Genomic DNA, 13255 nt, shown 5'->3' on the forward strand with positions numbered 1-13255 from the left:
TGAATTGTGATAAGTGTGATGATGGGGGAATGTAGCTACCATGGCTATGTACCACAGGGGTAACTAACTTGCTCTGGCAGTCTGGAAAGGCTTCTCGGAGAGTGTTTAAACTGATGCTTGAAAGATGGGGAGAAGTTAACCAGGAGGGAAGGGGAAGCCAAGAGAGTGTTCCAAACCTAGGGAATAGCAAGTACAAAAGTCCAGAGGCAAGAGAGAGCACAGACAAGGTACAGTTCTACTGCAGAACCATTTGGGGAGGGGATGTTGCTGAGAGAAGAGGCTGGAGAGATAGACTCTGTAAAATACCTTAAAGAGTATAGACTTAGTTAAAGCACAGTGAGAAATCGCTGACAGGTTTTAAACAGGGAAATAAGAGGATCAGTTTTGTGCTTTTGAAGAATCATTTGACCTCAGGTTTCAAGATGGATGGGAGGGAGAAAGCCTTGGCAGGGAGACTTTTGCAGTGGTCCAGGAGAGAAAAGATGATGACCTGATACATACATATATATATATATATAGTGGTGATGATGAGGGAAGGACAGATTTGAAAGATATTTTGGAAGCAGAATTGATAGGACTTGCTGATAGGACTTGCTTGGATTTGAGGTTAAGGGAGGAGGACATAGGGTTGATGTTCAGGTTTCTGGCTTAAGTAGCTAAGTGGTTAATGATGCCGTTTACTCAGGAAATGCTGGAGGAGCCAGTTTTGGGAGGCAGGGAAGGTGAGGTCAGGGTGTTGTGTGCCTTTGAGACAACCAAGTGGAGATGCTATTCGTCAGCTGAGTTTTTAAGTCCAAGAATGTCTGGGCTAGAAATATGGATTTGGGAGTCACCTGTATACAGAGGCTAATTAAGGTCCTGGGAATGGAGAATAGGGCCTGTGGAGCTCCCAGCTCCAGTTCAGACTATGGAGTGGCTACCCAGAGGTCGTGAGCCCTACTGGAGCATGCGCTGTCAGCGCATCACACCCCCTTCACTTGCGTCTCCTTCCTGTTATCCCCCTGAAAACACAGGTTGTTGGTCCCAACTGTGCCCACTGCTGCCACTACCAACTCCTGGATGGGCCTCCTTTCACGGCATCTCAACTTTTCATAAGATTTACTCTCCCATTTTAACCCCAAAGGAGCAAAGTTCCCAAATGTTAGAGGATGTAAGTAATTGGAAGGAAGAATCCAGGTTCTCCTTCCCCATGTGGAAACAGGAAAGGAGGGAGAACGTTATGGTTGATTCTGAAGACAGCTCACAGCAGGCTCTGGATGCAACCTGATAGCCCCCCTTGGTTACTAATGCTTTTAGTCCTCCCTGCTTCCAGTCTGAGAGTAAACTCTCCTCTGGATCAGAGAAAAGCTGTAGGCCTGACCTGGGAAACAGAGAGGCTGATTCTCAGGAGAGATGAGGTCAGGGAGACAATGCAGCTAGGACAGAGAAGCCAAATAGTTTGTGCCAAATTAATTTCCCCAAAGATATTAACCTTCTTTCCTCCCCCATTCCCTAAGGCTACACTAAAATTATAAAAGGTGTTCAAAATGTTGAGATGAAAATAATATGCATGATTTGTTTGCATATAATTTTCATACGAATTTACTATCTAAATACGAAGGAGTCATTTCTTTCTCCATTCCCCTCTCCCTCGCCATGTGCTAGTCTGGGCAAAATCAGTTGGCTGATAATTAGGCATGTTCAGCTTCCGCCATGGCTTCCTCTTTTCCTTATTCTTGATCCTCCTAGTATGGCCAAGATCAGCCTCTTTTCCTTTTCCACCTTGATCATTTTCACTTGCTATCTCCTCTAAATGACATTTTCTTTTTCTCCCTTTTAAGTTAGTACTTATTCTTTATCACCAACTACTGTGGGCCAACCAAGGGCGAGGCGTTCGCTAGCTCTAAAACCGGGCCTTCTATCCCCAGTCACCTGAAATATTTGCTAAAAATCTCATTTCCCAACACCAGGGGGTGTCTATCTATCCCTCTATCTGTCCTACCCTGAAGGTAGAGATTAGTCCCGAGCCTCTTCCTCTCTCCTTTTACATACACACGAAAGCTCCCTCCCTCCCGTTACAGAGTTTTGGGTTCAGAAAGCTGTCTTTTTATTGCAGCTTATCTGTTTGTCTCTCATTCTCTATGGACCTGAACAAATTTGTCTTTCTCTTGGTCTGTTCAGCCTTCCGTCTCCGCACCACCCACGATCCCATTTGGTCCGGCTCTCCTTCTTTCCATACCTGTCTTCCACCACCTCTCTATAAGGGCTTCCTCGCCTTTCTGGGCTCTTATGCGTCTCTGAACCTCTTTATCTATCTACCTTTCTTCTCTCTCCCTGTCTCACTACTTCTGTATCAGTCCCTTCTTATCTCTCCTACAGTCCCCACACTAGGAACAAAGTCATGGTGTTTGCGCAGAACATGCCTCGCGTCGCCCCTTTCTGAACCGCGACATTCCACCGTGCCCCTCCGCGCATTCCAACTGCAAACAAAGAGTTCCCCTCCCCCTCCCCCACTTTTTCATGTCCCAATTCTTGAGTGATGTAGTAGCAACTGTCCAAACTGCCCCTCGCCCTCCTTTCGCCACCAGTCGGCGGATCTCCAGCTCCAGGACACTTAGCACCAACACCCGCCACCCCCCCTTTCCGGCGCTCCAGATTCCTGCGCCGACACCCCCGTTTGTCTCGCACACGGCGCTCCGCCCCTCCAGGAAAGTAGATCCGGCCAGGCAGACAAAAGTTTGGGAGAGAAGTTGGGTCGGTGCTGAGTGTGTGAGCGAGGGGGGCGGGGGCCTGGGAGAGTGTGGCTGCCGGGCGAGTCGACGCGTGAACAGATAGACCTGCGGACCGGACAGCCGCGGCCGTAGGCACTTCTAGCCCCGCTTAACCCCTGATGCGCGGGGGGACGCAACCCCTCTCGCTGGGGGATGCTGCGGGATTCTTGGCGCCGGGCATCCGGGGCGCCCGCTAAACCCCTGTGCCTATCCTGTGCCCCTGGGGAAGCGAAGTCCGGCCGCAGGGAAAGAGAAGCGGCCGCCGAGACGCTGCAGGGTGCCGGGCGGGGAGGGGGCTGGAGGCCCCAGGCCCTAGGGCATGGAGCGGTTAGGGGAGAAAGCCAGTCGCCTGCTGGAGAAGTTAAGACTCTCGGACTCCGGCAGCGCCAAGTTCGGCCGCAGAAAGGGTGAATCTAGCAGGTCTGGGTCTGATGGGACCCCCGGGCCGGGCAAGGGGCGCCTGAGTGGGTTGGGGGGACCCAGGAAATCAGGGCCCCGTGGAGCTACTGGGGGACCTGGGGATGAGCCGTTGGAGCCAGCCCGGGAGCAAGGCCCCCTGGACGCTGAGCGGAACCCTCGCGGCTCCTTTGAGGCGCCGCGCTACGAAGGCTCCTTTCCTGGGGGGCCGCCTCCCACCCGGGCCTTGCCTCTACCTCAGTCATTGCCCCCCGACTTTCGGCTGGAGACGGCCCCAGCCCTAAGCCCCCGCTCCAGTTTCGCCAGTAGCTCAGCCAGCGACGCGAGCAAGCCGTCCAGCCCCCGGGGCAGTCTGCTTCTGGATGGGGCGGGGGCTGGTGGAGCCGGAGGTAGCCGACCCTGCAGCAACCGTACCAGCGGCATCAGCATGGGCTACGACCAGCGCCACGGCAGCCCCCTGCCCGCCGGGCCATGCCTGTTTGGCCCACCTCTGGCCGGGGTTCCGGCGGGCTATTCCTCTGGAGGGGTGCCGTCCGCCTACCCCGAGCTCCACGCTGCCCTGGACCGACTGTGCGCTCATCGGCCCGCGGGGTTCGGCTGCCAGGAAAGCCGCCACTCGTATCCCCCAGCCCTGGGCAGCCCGGGAGCTCTAGCCGGGGCCGGAGTGGGAGCGGCAGGGCCCTTGGAGAGACGAGGGGCGCAACCCGGACGACACTCGGTGACTGGCTATGGGGACTGCGCCGCGGGCGCCCGATACCAAGATGAACTAACAGCGTTGCTGCGCCTGACGGTGGGCACAGGTGGGCGAGAAGCCGGCGCCCGCGGAGAACCCTCGGGGATTGAGCCGTCAGGTCTCGAGGAGCCGCCAGGTGCGTTCGTTCCAGAGGCCGCCCGGGCCCGGATGCGGGAGCCGGAGTCCAGAGAGGACTACTTTGGTGAGTGAGAGAAGTGGTTAGGGACGGGAAGAGACCCGTCACCGCATTCGGTTCCCCACTGCCCCGACGGCGGGCGCTGGGAAGTCGGAGGCAGAGACGCGGGGCTAGGAAAGAGGCAAGAGGAATTTCCCCTTCCCACTGGGTTTCAAATGGACCACGGGCACCTTATTCCTACTAAATTCAACCCCCCTGATGATCTCGTGAATCCCAGTTCCTCAGCTTTAGATCCTGGGTTTTTCGCGGTAGGAGGCCTTGTTGAGGGGAACCAAGTGGGGCTGGGAGAGCATCCCCCCATCTTGCTCCCCCCTCGGCGGCGTTGCCCCTGCAGGCTCCTGCGCGCCGCGCCCCCAGCCGGGCCCAGGCTCCGCCCGCAGGAATTTGGGGAATGCGCGGGTGGGGGGGCGGGGCGGGTGGGCCGCGTGCGTGCCGGCTCCTGCCCGGGCGCTCCAGGTGCCCGCGGGCGGGGCCGGCCGCGCGGCACTGGGCTGAGGTGGGGTGCAGGGGGTGGGGGAGCTGCTTCCTAACACGCGCGGAGCTGTGGCCGCTGTCGGGGAAAGGAGCCCGGGGGGGAGGAAGAAAGCCCTGGGACGGAAAGCAGAGACCCTACTGCCGTCTGGCCCCAGTCCTGCTGGCTCCGTGCGTGGGTGGGCATTTAAGCCGATACCCGGTGGTGTCAGCTTCTGTTTTCCCCATCCTCCGGAAGTCAGGGCAGAAGCCTTGACCACCGGGACCACATCACCCCTGGATGGATGGCGACCGTGTATAGCTGCCAGAAATAACCCGGGCTTCAGTTCTGGCCATAACCTGCTCAGAATTCAGGCACGAAGTAGCCCCTTATTTCCTGCTGCTAAAGAAACCTGGTCGCCGCCTCTCTCCCGGACGCAGTTACCTTCAGGAAGTGTTAATTGATTATATGTCTCGGCTATTGGGGGGGGGATATTGGTGTCTTGAACGATCTTTTAGTCAAGACCCACAGGCACCACTTCACTGTATAAAACAATGCTAATCTGATTGTGATAGGAAGTACAGAAAGAGGTGGAGGGCCTGCTCCTAGGTCTGTGAGCCTCTTCAGTGTTCCCAGCATCTTCTCACCTTTCTCACCATCCATGTTCCTGCCCCAGACCCCATGCTCTAGAACACTGTGGCTAGAAATGTAAATAGAGAGAGGAACCCAGCCAGGGAAGGAAGGTAAGGGAGGAGGTTCAGAGGTAGCAGGGCTGCAGGCTAGTTCAACTCCAACCTTCCCCCATTTCCCCCCCACCCCGCCCCCACCTGAGAGAGGAAAACCCAGAGGAGATGATGCTTTGGTCACGGGAGACTAAGTGACAGGATCCTTTTAGCAGTTTCCTTTTGAGGCTGGGGAGAAGTGGTTGATGGGTGGAGAGAAGTCTCCTCGGCTAAGCCATCAGAACCAGAAGGAAGAAAGGAGCTGGGAGAGAGTGCAGTAATATGGCAGGAAGAACCTAGGAGTGGATATGCTGGGTTAGAGGAGGTGAGGCAGACATGCCTGAGCAGTTGGCTCTTGTCTTCCCGTAATGTCCAAGGCTTCCCAAAGAAATGGCTCTGACAGGGCCCCCTGGCATGGCAATCTTGGGGCAGAGCTCCCCTCCCCTGGGGAAGCCTTGGACCCCGGTGAGGGGGAGGGCTGCTTCTCTCCCTAGGGGTCAGTTTGCCTCCTCTGACAGAACCCCCAGCCTGACTGTACCCTCCTATTCCTGCCCCTAGTAGGGGCCCTCTTCCTTGGCTACAGCCTTGCCCAGCTGCCAGAGGGTGGGAGCAGGACAGGCCTGGGCCCATCAGTCGCTGCAGCTGCTGCACGGGCTCCCAAGCCCCTGGGCAAAGACTGGATGGGCCCCAACAGGCAAGGAGTGTGGCAGTGTGCCGAGGGGGAGAGGTGGGGCGGGGTGAGGCGGGCCCGTTGGGATCTGTTCCCCAAAGACAGGCCCTAGCCCTCACTCATGGGCCTGGAATTGGGGAGTGGAAGGAGGGAAGAACACACCCAGGAAAGGGGGGTGCCAGAGCCAGGTGTTATGTATTTTAGAGGAGATGTCAGGGAAGAGCAGTTTGGCTCTGTTCCTCCTATGATAGAAGATGACAGGGAGACATGAGGGGTTCTGCCTCCCTTCCCCCCTTCCTCTGCAACCCTCAATCCTTGGAACACACCCTGCATTCTCAGCAGCCACCTCCCCAGAGGAGTCACACTCACATGGTCCCCTCTGCACAGGGCCCTCTGCTGAGCCAGATCCTTCTTTCCATCTTTGGAAGCCTAGAGGTACAGAGCAGAAGTCATTCTGGGGCTTCCCTGGTGGCGCAGTGGTTGAGAGTTCGCCTGCTGATGCAGGGGACACGGGTTCGTGCCCCGGTCTGGGAAGATCCCGTGTGCCGCGGAGCGGCTGGGCCCATGAGCCATGGCCGCTGGGCCCATGAGCCATGGCTGCTGGGCCTGCGCGTCCGGAGCCTGTGCTCCGCAGCGGGAGGGGCAAAAAAAAGAAGTCATTCCGTAGCCGAATGGCAGTTCGTTTGACAGATGGAGAAGCCGAGGTCCTGGAGAGGCTTTCTGCACCTGGCGTGCTTTCACTAGGAAGCTTTTTCCAGTCTGCTGCTGGGCCCTTATGGACTCACATCTCTGACTGTCCCACACAGTGCCACGGTGATCATATCTTGCCTGATTAGTCTTTTCTCCCCAACAGAAACCGAGCATCTGAAGTCCAGGGACCCTATCTTTGAGTTTCTCCAATTTTCCACAGTATTGGGCACAATGTTGTTGCGAGGCACTAAATAGATGTTCAGAAAATGTCTGTTGATTAATCAGTGAACAAGAATAAGTCTGCCCAGCCAAAACCTTGCTGCATCCCATTAACTCTCCCTTCCCAAAAGGGAGCCCGTCAAAAGGAGGCTGTGACTGGTGGTCCTTTGCCATCAGAAAAGATGAGGAATCCCTGGTTTTGAGCTGGGGGAGTGCGCCATGATGCTGACAACTTCTTCTCTCCTCTCAGGCACCTGTATCAAGTGCAACAAAGGCATCTATGGGCAGAGCAACGCCTGCCAGGCCCTGGACAGCCTCTACCATACCCAGTGCTTTGTCTGCTGCTCCTGTGGTGAGTGCAGCCCCCAGACCTTCTGGACCAGGGCCTGAGGCCTCAAGCACTCCCCGCACACATACACACTCACAAGTGCCTAGGGAAAGCAGGGCTTGTGCCTCTCCATTTGCTGGTCTGGCCCCCACCTTCTCTCTTGCTTCCCTTCTCTGTGCTCTACCTGGCTCTCTCCCGCCCGCCCCCATGTTGGCGCCCCTTGCTGAGGTCAGCCCTCCCTCTGCTGAGCCTCTTTCCTCCGCTCTATTCCTCCCTCTTTCTTCTGCCTTCCTGCTTGCCCAGCCTGGACTCCCTCCCAGCCCTCCGGCCTCTCCTTGGAGGGGCTTGGTCTTGGGCAGCCGACTTGAGTTGCCTGGGGCGACAGTGAAAGACTGGAATGTGGGAAGGGTGGGGTGGGCTGAGGGAGCGGGGAGCTGTGGGGGAGTGGAGAGGGGGGTTTTCTCTCGGCTGGTCAGAGTTCAGCCACCTCGCTGGAGTGCAGGCCACCGGGCCATGCCAAGCTGATGACATCACGCTCCAGGAATGCCCGCTGCTGTTAGCTCAGGAGGCCCGCCAGGAGCAGGGGGTGCTCCCAGCGGCCTCAACTCCCCAGCCTTTCCCTCACCTCCCTCATTACCCGGCCCCCCTGCTTACCCACTCTGATTCCTTTGCTGGACCTTTAATTTCCTATCTCTGCCTGTCTGGCTCCAGCCACTCCCATCCCCTGCCTGGCTCCCTTTAGGTTCATCTATCTATTTGTCCTTCTGTTTATAGAGCCTCTTCTGGGAATGTCTCTTTCCCTCTCTCTACTCCCTTGTGTCTCATAAGTTTCTAAGTCAACTTTTCTAAACCACTGGACAGAGCTGGCAGTGGAGATTTTGATGAGAAGAGGGCAGAGGTGGGAAACTTGCCCATTCTCCACCCTTGTCTCATTCCTCCTCATACCTGATAATTTAGACACCCTGGAGCAGTTCCTGGGTGTTGGTTTCATGGGGAGCGGTCCTGCCTTGTCTGCTTGCAGAAGATCCTGGGCTGCTTCTGACCCCGGAGACTCTGGGTCCCTCTAAGCTTGGGGAAGCAGCCTAGTGCAGCAGGAAAGGGGACCAACTTTGCTCTCAAACAAAGCACTTTGTCCCCAACAGTAGTCCCAGTATGTCCTGACCTCCATGGAGCCTATCCCTGGGAGACAGACAGGGCTAGGAGAATAGGAGAGCTGTGCAGAAGCTCCTGGGTTGAAAGGTCCCAGAGAGCAAAGTCCATGACAGTGTGATTGTCTCTGAGCGCATTGTAGGGCCCCGTGTTCAGAGCCCCTTGACCTTGTCCCCCAGCCTGTGGTTGGCTTTGCTTTCCCAGGTGGCTCCCCGAGCAAGCACAGGCACTGGAGAAGGCGGCACCCCTTTAAAGCAGGGTCACAGAAAACTGTTGAGGGGGGCAGGAGCTGGAGAAGCAGCAAGCGAAGGAGTGGGGATTGGCAGGAGTGAGACCAAACAAATTGGAATTGCATCAGATGGGGTATTTGTGTGGGGAGACGGGACAGACAGCAGTTAGGAGGACAAGCTCTGAAATCCAGATTTAAATGCATCATGAAACACCGGAGAGCAGTTACCCCGTGGCGGGGACGCCCTGTGCCTGGACCCTGGGAGAGGCTCCAGCCCCTTGTCTACTGCTTCTAGGGCGAACTTTGCGCTGCAAGGCTTTCTACAGCGTCAACGGCTCTGTGTACTGTGAGGAAGATTATCTGGTGAGTGAGGGGTCCCCTGGGCCTGGAATTGGCTCCCACCCCTTTCTCTGTGGCCCACTGGGGTTCCACCCATCAGGTCATTCTCGGCCCGTAACATCCTCCCTTGGTCTTCTCCTAGTTTTCAGGGTTTCAGGAGGCAGCTGAGAAATGCTGTGTCTGTGGTCACTTGATTTTGGAGAAGGTAAGCTCAGTGTCTTCAGCTGAGACTGTGAGGCTGAGGGGCCGAGGGGTGGAATCAGGAACTAAATGGATACTGAGAAAAGGTGGGGGGAGGAAACCTATCAGCAACTACTTGTGTCCCATTCTTCCCCAGAACCGCTGTTTACAGTGGCTTCTCTTTGCCTATGGGATCAAGTCTGGACTCCTCTGCCTGCCACCCCAGGCTCCCGTGATCTCTAACTCCCTAACTCTGCAGGCACAACCCAGCCCTCCACCTGAGCCAGGAGTGTGGGGTCCTGAGGCTTAATCCCCTTTCTGCTACTGGCTGGGATCAGTTGAAGCTCAGTTTTCTTTTCTGTAAGGAGGAGTTGGGTTGAATCAGTGGTTCACAGCCCTGGCAGCCTAGCAGACCACCTGGGAAGAAGTAAAGAAAATACCAATGCTGGGTCATCACCAGAGACTGTGGTGAATACTTCTGGGTGGGACCCAGGCATTGATGGGCTTAAAAACCTCCCTGGGTGACCCTGATATGCAGCCAAGTCTGAGAAACACTGGCCTGGATGCTCCCTAAGACCTTTTTCAGGGTTTCTGCCTCCATTTTAAGACTCCTTGGTCATCCCAGATTACACAGCATTGTTCTAGGACGAGAGCAGGGGCTCAGATGAGGTTAGTGGGAGCAGCAGGGAACGTCATCGGTAGCTGGAGAGCAGAGACTGATTCTCCTCCCGCCCCACGAGCCAGATCCTCCAGGCAATGGGAAAGTCCTATCACCCAGGCTGCTTCCGATGCATCGTTTGCAACAAGTGCCTGGACGGCATCCCCTTCACTGTGGACTTCTCCAACCAGGTGTACTGTGTCACCGACTACCACAAGTGAGTCCCCCGCCCGGGGTGTGGTGTGGACCTGGGCTCAGGGATTCCCCTGCCTCAGCTCCCCTCTGTCCTCTCTCTTTCAGGAATTACGCTCCTAAGTGTGCGGCCTGTGGCCAACCCATCCTCCCCTCAGAGGTCAGTATGTCTGTGTTCTCCTGCAGGGCAGCCAGTGCTGCTGCCTCTGGGGAGGGACTGGGGACATGCCGCCTGGCCTCCCCTGGGAGGCAGTGGTGCTGAGGAATGTACTCCACGAAGATTCCCGTGTGACTCTGCTCTCTGGGTCATCACCCTGACCCCAACATCCGGGCCTGGACTTGTCTGACAGCCTTGCTGGACCCAGGCTCCATCTCTTTTCTCCCAGTCCAGAGAAGGAGACTTTCTCTGAAGTCAAGGTCACCAGCCCCCAGATGTAGGGGCTGGAAAAAGGTGGGAAGAATCCACAGGGCTGGTAGGAAGGGGTCAGAAATGGTTTACGCTGTGTGTGCCAAGGGAGAGAAGCCAAAAGCCCACGAGGAAGCAGGCCCTGTTGGGTCTCCTCGTCCCCGGCTTAGCTGACTTTATTGATGCAGCCTGCCTCTTTCCTTTCCCTCCGTAAGGCCTGAGCCCCTGGACAGAGGGGAGGCTCCACGAGGGGACACGCCTTCCTGGAGGCCAACGAAGGAGAGGGGGGACGTTCCCGCAGGGTCTGCAGAGGCCACCTCAAAGCTGCAGACCGTGGCAGAGAGGCTCTGGAGGCCTCTGTATGAACCTCCCGTTGGAAGGGGGGCTGGTGGGGGAGGGGAGAGTTGGGGTTATCGCGCTGCTCTCATGCCCATGGGGGTGTGCATTATTTCAGGGCTGTGAGGACATTGTGAGGGTGATATCCATGGACCGAGATTATCACTTTGAGTGCTACCACTGTGAGGTGAGTGTTGGGCGCCTGGGCTCCCAGAGGAGAGCTAGAAGGGGGCTGGGGGAGTGAAGCCCTAGAACTGCCACAGTCTGTAGGAGAGGTCTAGGATACGGGAAACCAGGAAGGTGCTCTGACCCATCTCCAGTCTCTTTCGCGTCCTTCAGCCACTCTCTCTGGGTGTGGTCGTTTAGTCCTTTCTAAATCTGGCTTCCCCAGAGTCAAGACTCCCAAAACTAGGGACTCCTGGTAACAGCTGGAAATGGGAGCCTGTCTCATTATTTCTGCTGTAGCAGCGACACCTGGCGTCCAGCTGAGGTATTTTCTCAGGTTTCTCTTCTGGGAGTTCATCCCCCTCCAACCCCGCCCCCTTTTTCCCAGTCACTGGGAGTCTAGGGCCCAGCAGGGCCGACTTCCACGATGTCCCTGGTTCCTGGGCTGAGGTAAACTAGGTGTCCTTCTTCCCTAGGACTGCCGGATGCAGCTGAGTGACGAGGAAGGCTGCTGCTGCTTCCCTCTGGATGGGCACTTGCTCTGCCACGGCTGTCACATGCAGCGGCTCAATGCCCGACAGCCCCCTGCCAATTATTGGGTCGGCCAAAAAGTTCCTTCGGTTTTTAAGTAAAAATAAGAGACACATTTTTCATTTTCACCAAGAACTTTATTGGACAGTGTAATCACTGTTTTGTTCCACTACCTTCTACCATTTTTCAGGCAACTTCATAATTCCGTCTTCCCAAAACTTTTTATCTTTTTGAGCAAAGAACTGTTCCAGGTGCCTTTTACAGTCTTCCAGGGAATTGAAATTTTTTCCATTAAGAGAATTTTGTAAAGACCGAAATGAATGGAAATCTGAAGGTGCATTGTCTGGTGAATACAGCGGATGAATCAGAACTTCCCAGCCAAGCTGTAACAGTTTTTGCCAGGTCATCAAAGAAACACGCGGCCTTGCTTTATCCTGATGGACAATTATGCATTTTCTGTTGACTAATTCCGGATGCTTTTCATTGAGTGCTGCTTTCAGTTGGTCTAATTGGAAGCAGTGCTTGTTGGAACTTATCATTTGGTTTTCTGGAAGGAGCTCGCAGTAAAGGACTCCCTTCCAATCCCACCATATACACAACATCACCTTCTTTGGATGAAGATCGGCCTTTGGTGTGGTTGGTGGTGTTCATTTTGCTTGCCCCACGATCTCTTCCATTCCACGTTATTATTGTACAGTATCCACTTTTCATCACCCGTCACAATTTGTTTCAAAAACGGAACGTTTTCGTTACATTTCAGTGGAGAATCGCATGCAGAACTATGTTCAAGAACATTTTTTTTTTCGCTTAACTTAGGTGGAACCCAAACATCAAAGCGATGAACATAACCAAGCTGGTACAAATGATTTTCAGCGCTTGATCTGGATATTTTGAGGATGTCAGCTGTCTCCCTCGTTGATTGTTCTCAGTTAATGTCTTGATTTGATTGCTATCAACCAACTGGTCTACCCAACCGCGGAGCTTCATCCAACGAGAGATCTCCAGCATGAAACTTCGCAAACCACTTTTGACACGTTCGATCAGTCACAGCACCTTCTCCATACACTGCAAAAATCTTTTTTTGCGTTTCAGTTGTGTTTTTACCTTCCTTGAAATAATAAAGCATAATATGCCGAAAATGTTCCTTTTTTCTTCCATCTTCAATATTAAAATGGCTACACAAAAATACACCAATTTTTATAAGTTTTTTTAAAATGCACACTGATGTGATAGCTGTCACAATACAATCTAACAAAATTGTTTCAAATGAAGTTAAAGACAACTAAGCGCTACTAGAGCCATCTCATGGAAAACATCAAATGAACTTTTTGGCCAACCCAGTATATCTGAGATGCAGTCACTGCCGCTGCCGTCACCACCATTGACAAATTCCTCTGGCCACTGGGCCCCTCTGAGGCCAGCCAAGAAAAGGAAGGCACTCTGTAGCCCTGGCAGAAGAGTCCTCTAGGGAGGGCCCCAAGGGCCAGAGACCCAAAGATCAAGACATTCCAAATGGATTGTGGAGGAGGAGCCCTCCAGTTGCCATGATGTGGGTGACTGGCCTTTCTAGGTGTGCAGCCTGTGCTGTAGCACATAACAGGCACACACAGGCGGGTTCCAGTATTTTCTAAAGGTCTGATTCTAGTCTGTATCTCTAGTATACATTTGTGTGCACACACGGGCACACACACACAATCTCTCTCTCTCTCTCTCTCTCTCTCTCTCTCTCTCTCTCTCTCTCTCTCTCTCTCGTCAGGGGACTCTTACACTTGGTTCATTAGTAGTAGTTCAGCTCTCCAGACCTGCTGCCTCTCAGAGGAAACCAGAGTTATTTCCACCACAGCTCCCAAACTCTTGAGGTTCCAGGAGCCAGAGAGGCAAAACACTTTCACTT

The 13255-nt window shown here is 54.7% G+C and overlaps 1 protein-coding gene across 1 annotated transcript; it reads left to right on the plus strand.

The window, feature by feature from the left end:
- Positions 1-2807: 2807 nt before the first annotated feature.
- AJUBA (ajuba LIM protein) lies at positions 2808-12500 on the plus strand. Its single transcript, XM_082855351.1, has 8 exons — positions 2808-4102; positions 7099-7200; positions 8850-8917; positions 9036-9098; positions 9818-9948; positions 10032-10083; positions 10784-10852; positions 11307-12500. Exons 1-8 carry the CDS (start codon positions 3070-3072, stop codon positions 11460-11462), a joined length of 1674 nt encoding a protein of 557 aa, XP_082711477.1. The 5' UTR covers positions 2808-3069; the 3' UTR covers positions 11463-12500.
- The last annotated feature ends 755 nt before the right edge of the window (positions 12501-13255 follow it).

Source organism: Leucopleurus acutus (genome assembly GCF_964270905.1).
Source record: "Leucopleurus acutus genome assembly, chromosome: 1".
Classification (NCBI taxonomy): domain Eukaryota; kingdom Metazoa; phylum Chordata; class Mammalia; order Artiodactyla; family Delphinidae; genus Leucopleurus; species Leucopleurus acutus.

Excerpts from the sequence above, each read along its gene's own strand:
- AJUBA (XM_082855351.1), top strand. The coding sequence starts at position 3,070 with ATGGAGCGGTTAGGGGAGAAAGCCAGTCGCCTGCTGGAGAAGTTAAGA. Across the intron at positions 4,103-7,098 it reads GTCCAGAGAGGACTACTTTG|GCACCTGTATCAAGTGCAAC; the intron begins GTGAGTGAGAGA and ends CTCTCCTCTCAG. Across the intron at positions 7,201-8,849 it reads CTTTGTCTGCTGCTCCTGTG|GGCGAACTTTGCGCTGCAAG; the intron begins GTGAGTGCAGCC and ends TACTGCTTCTAG.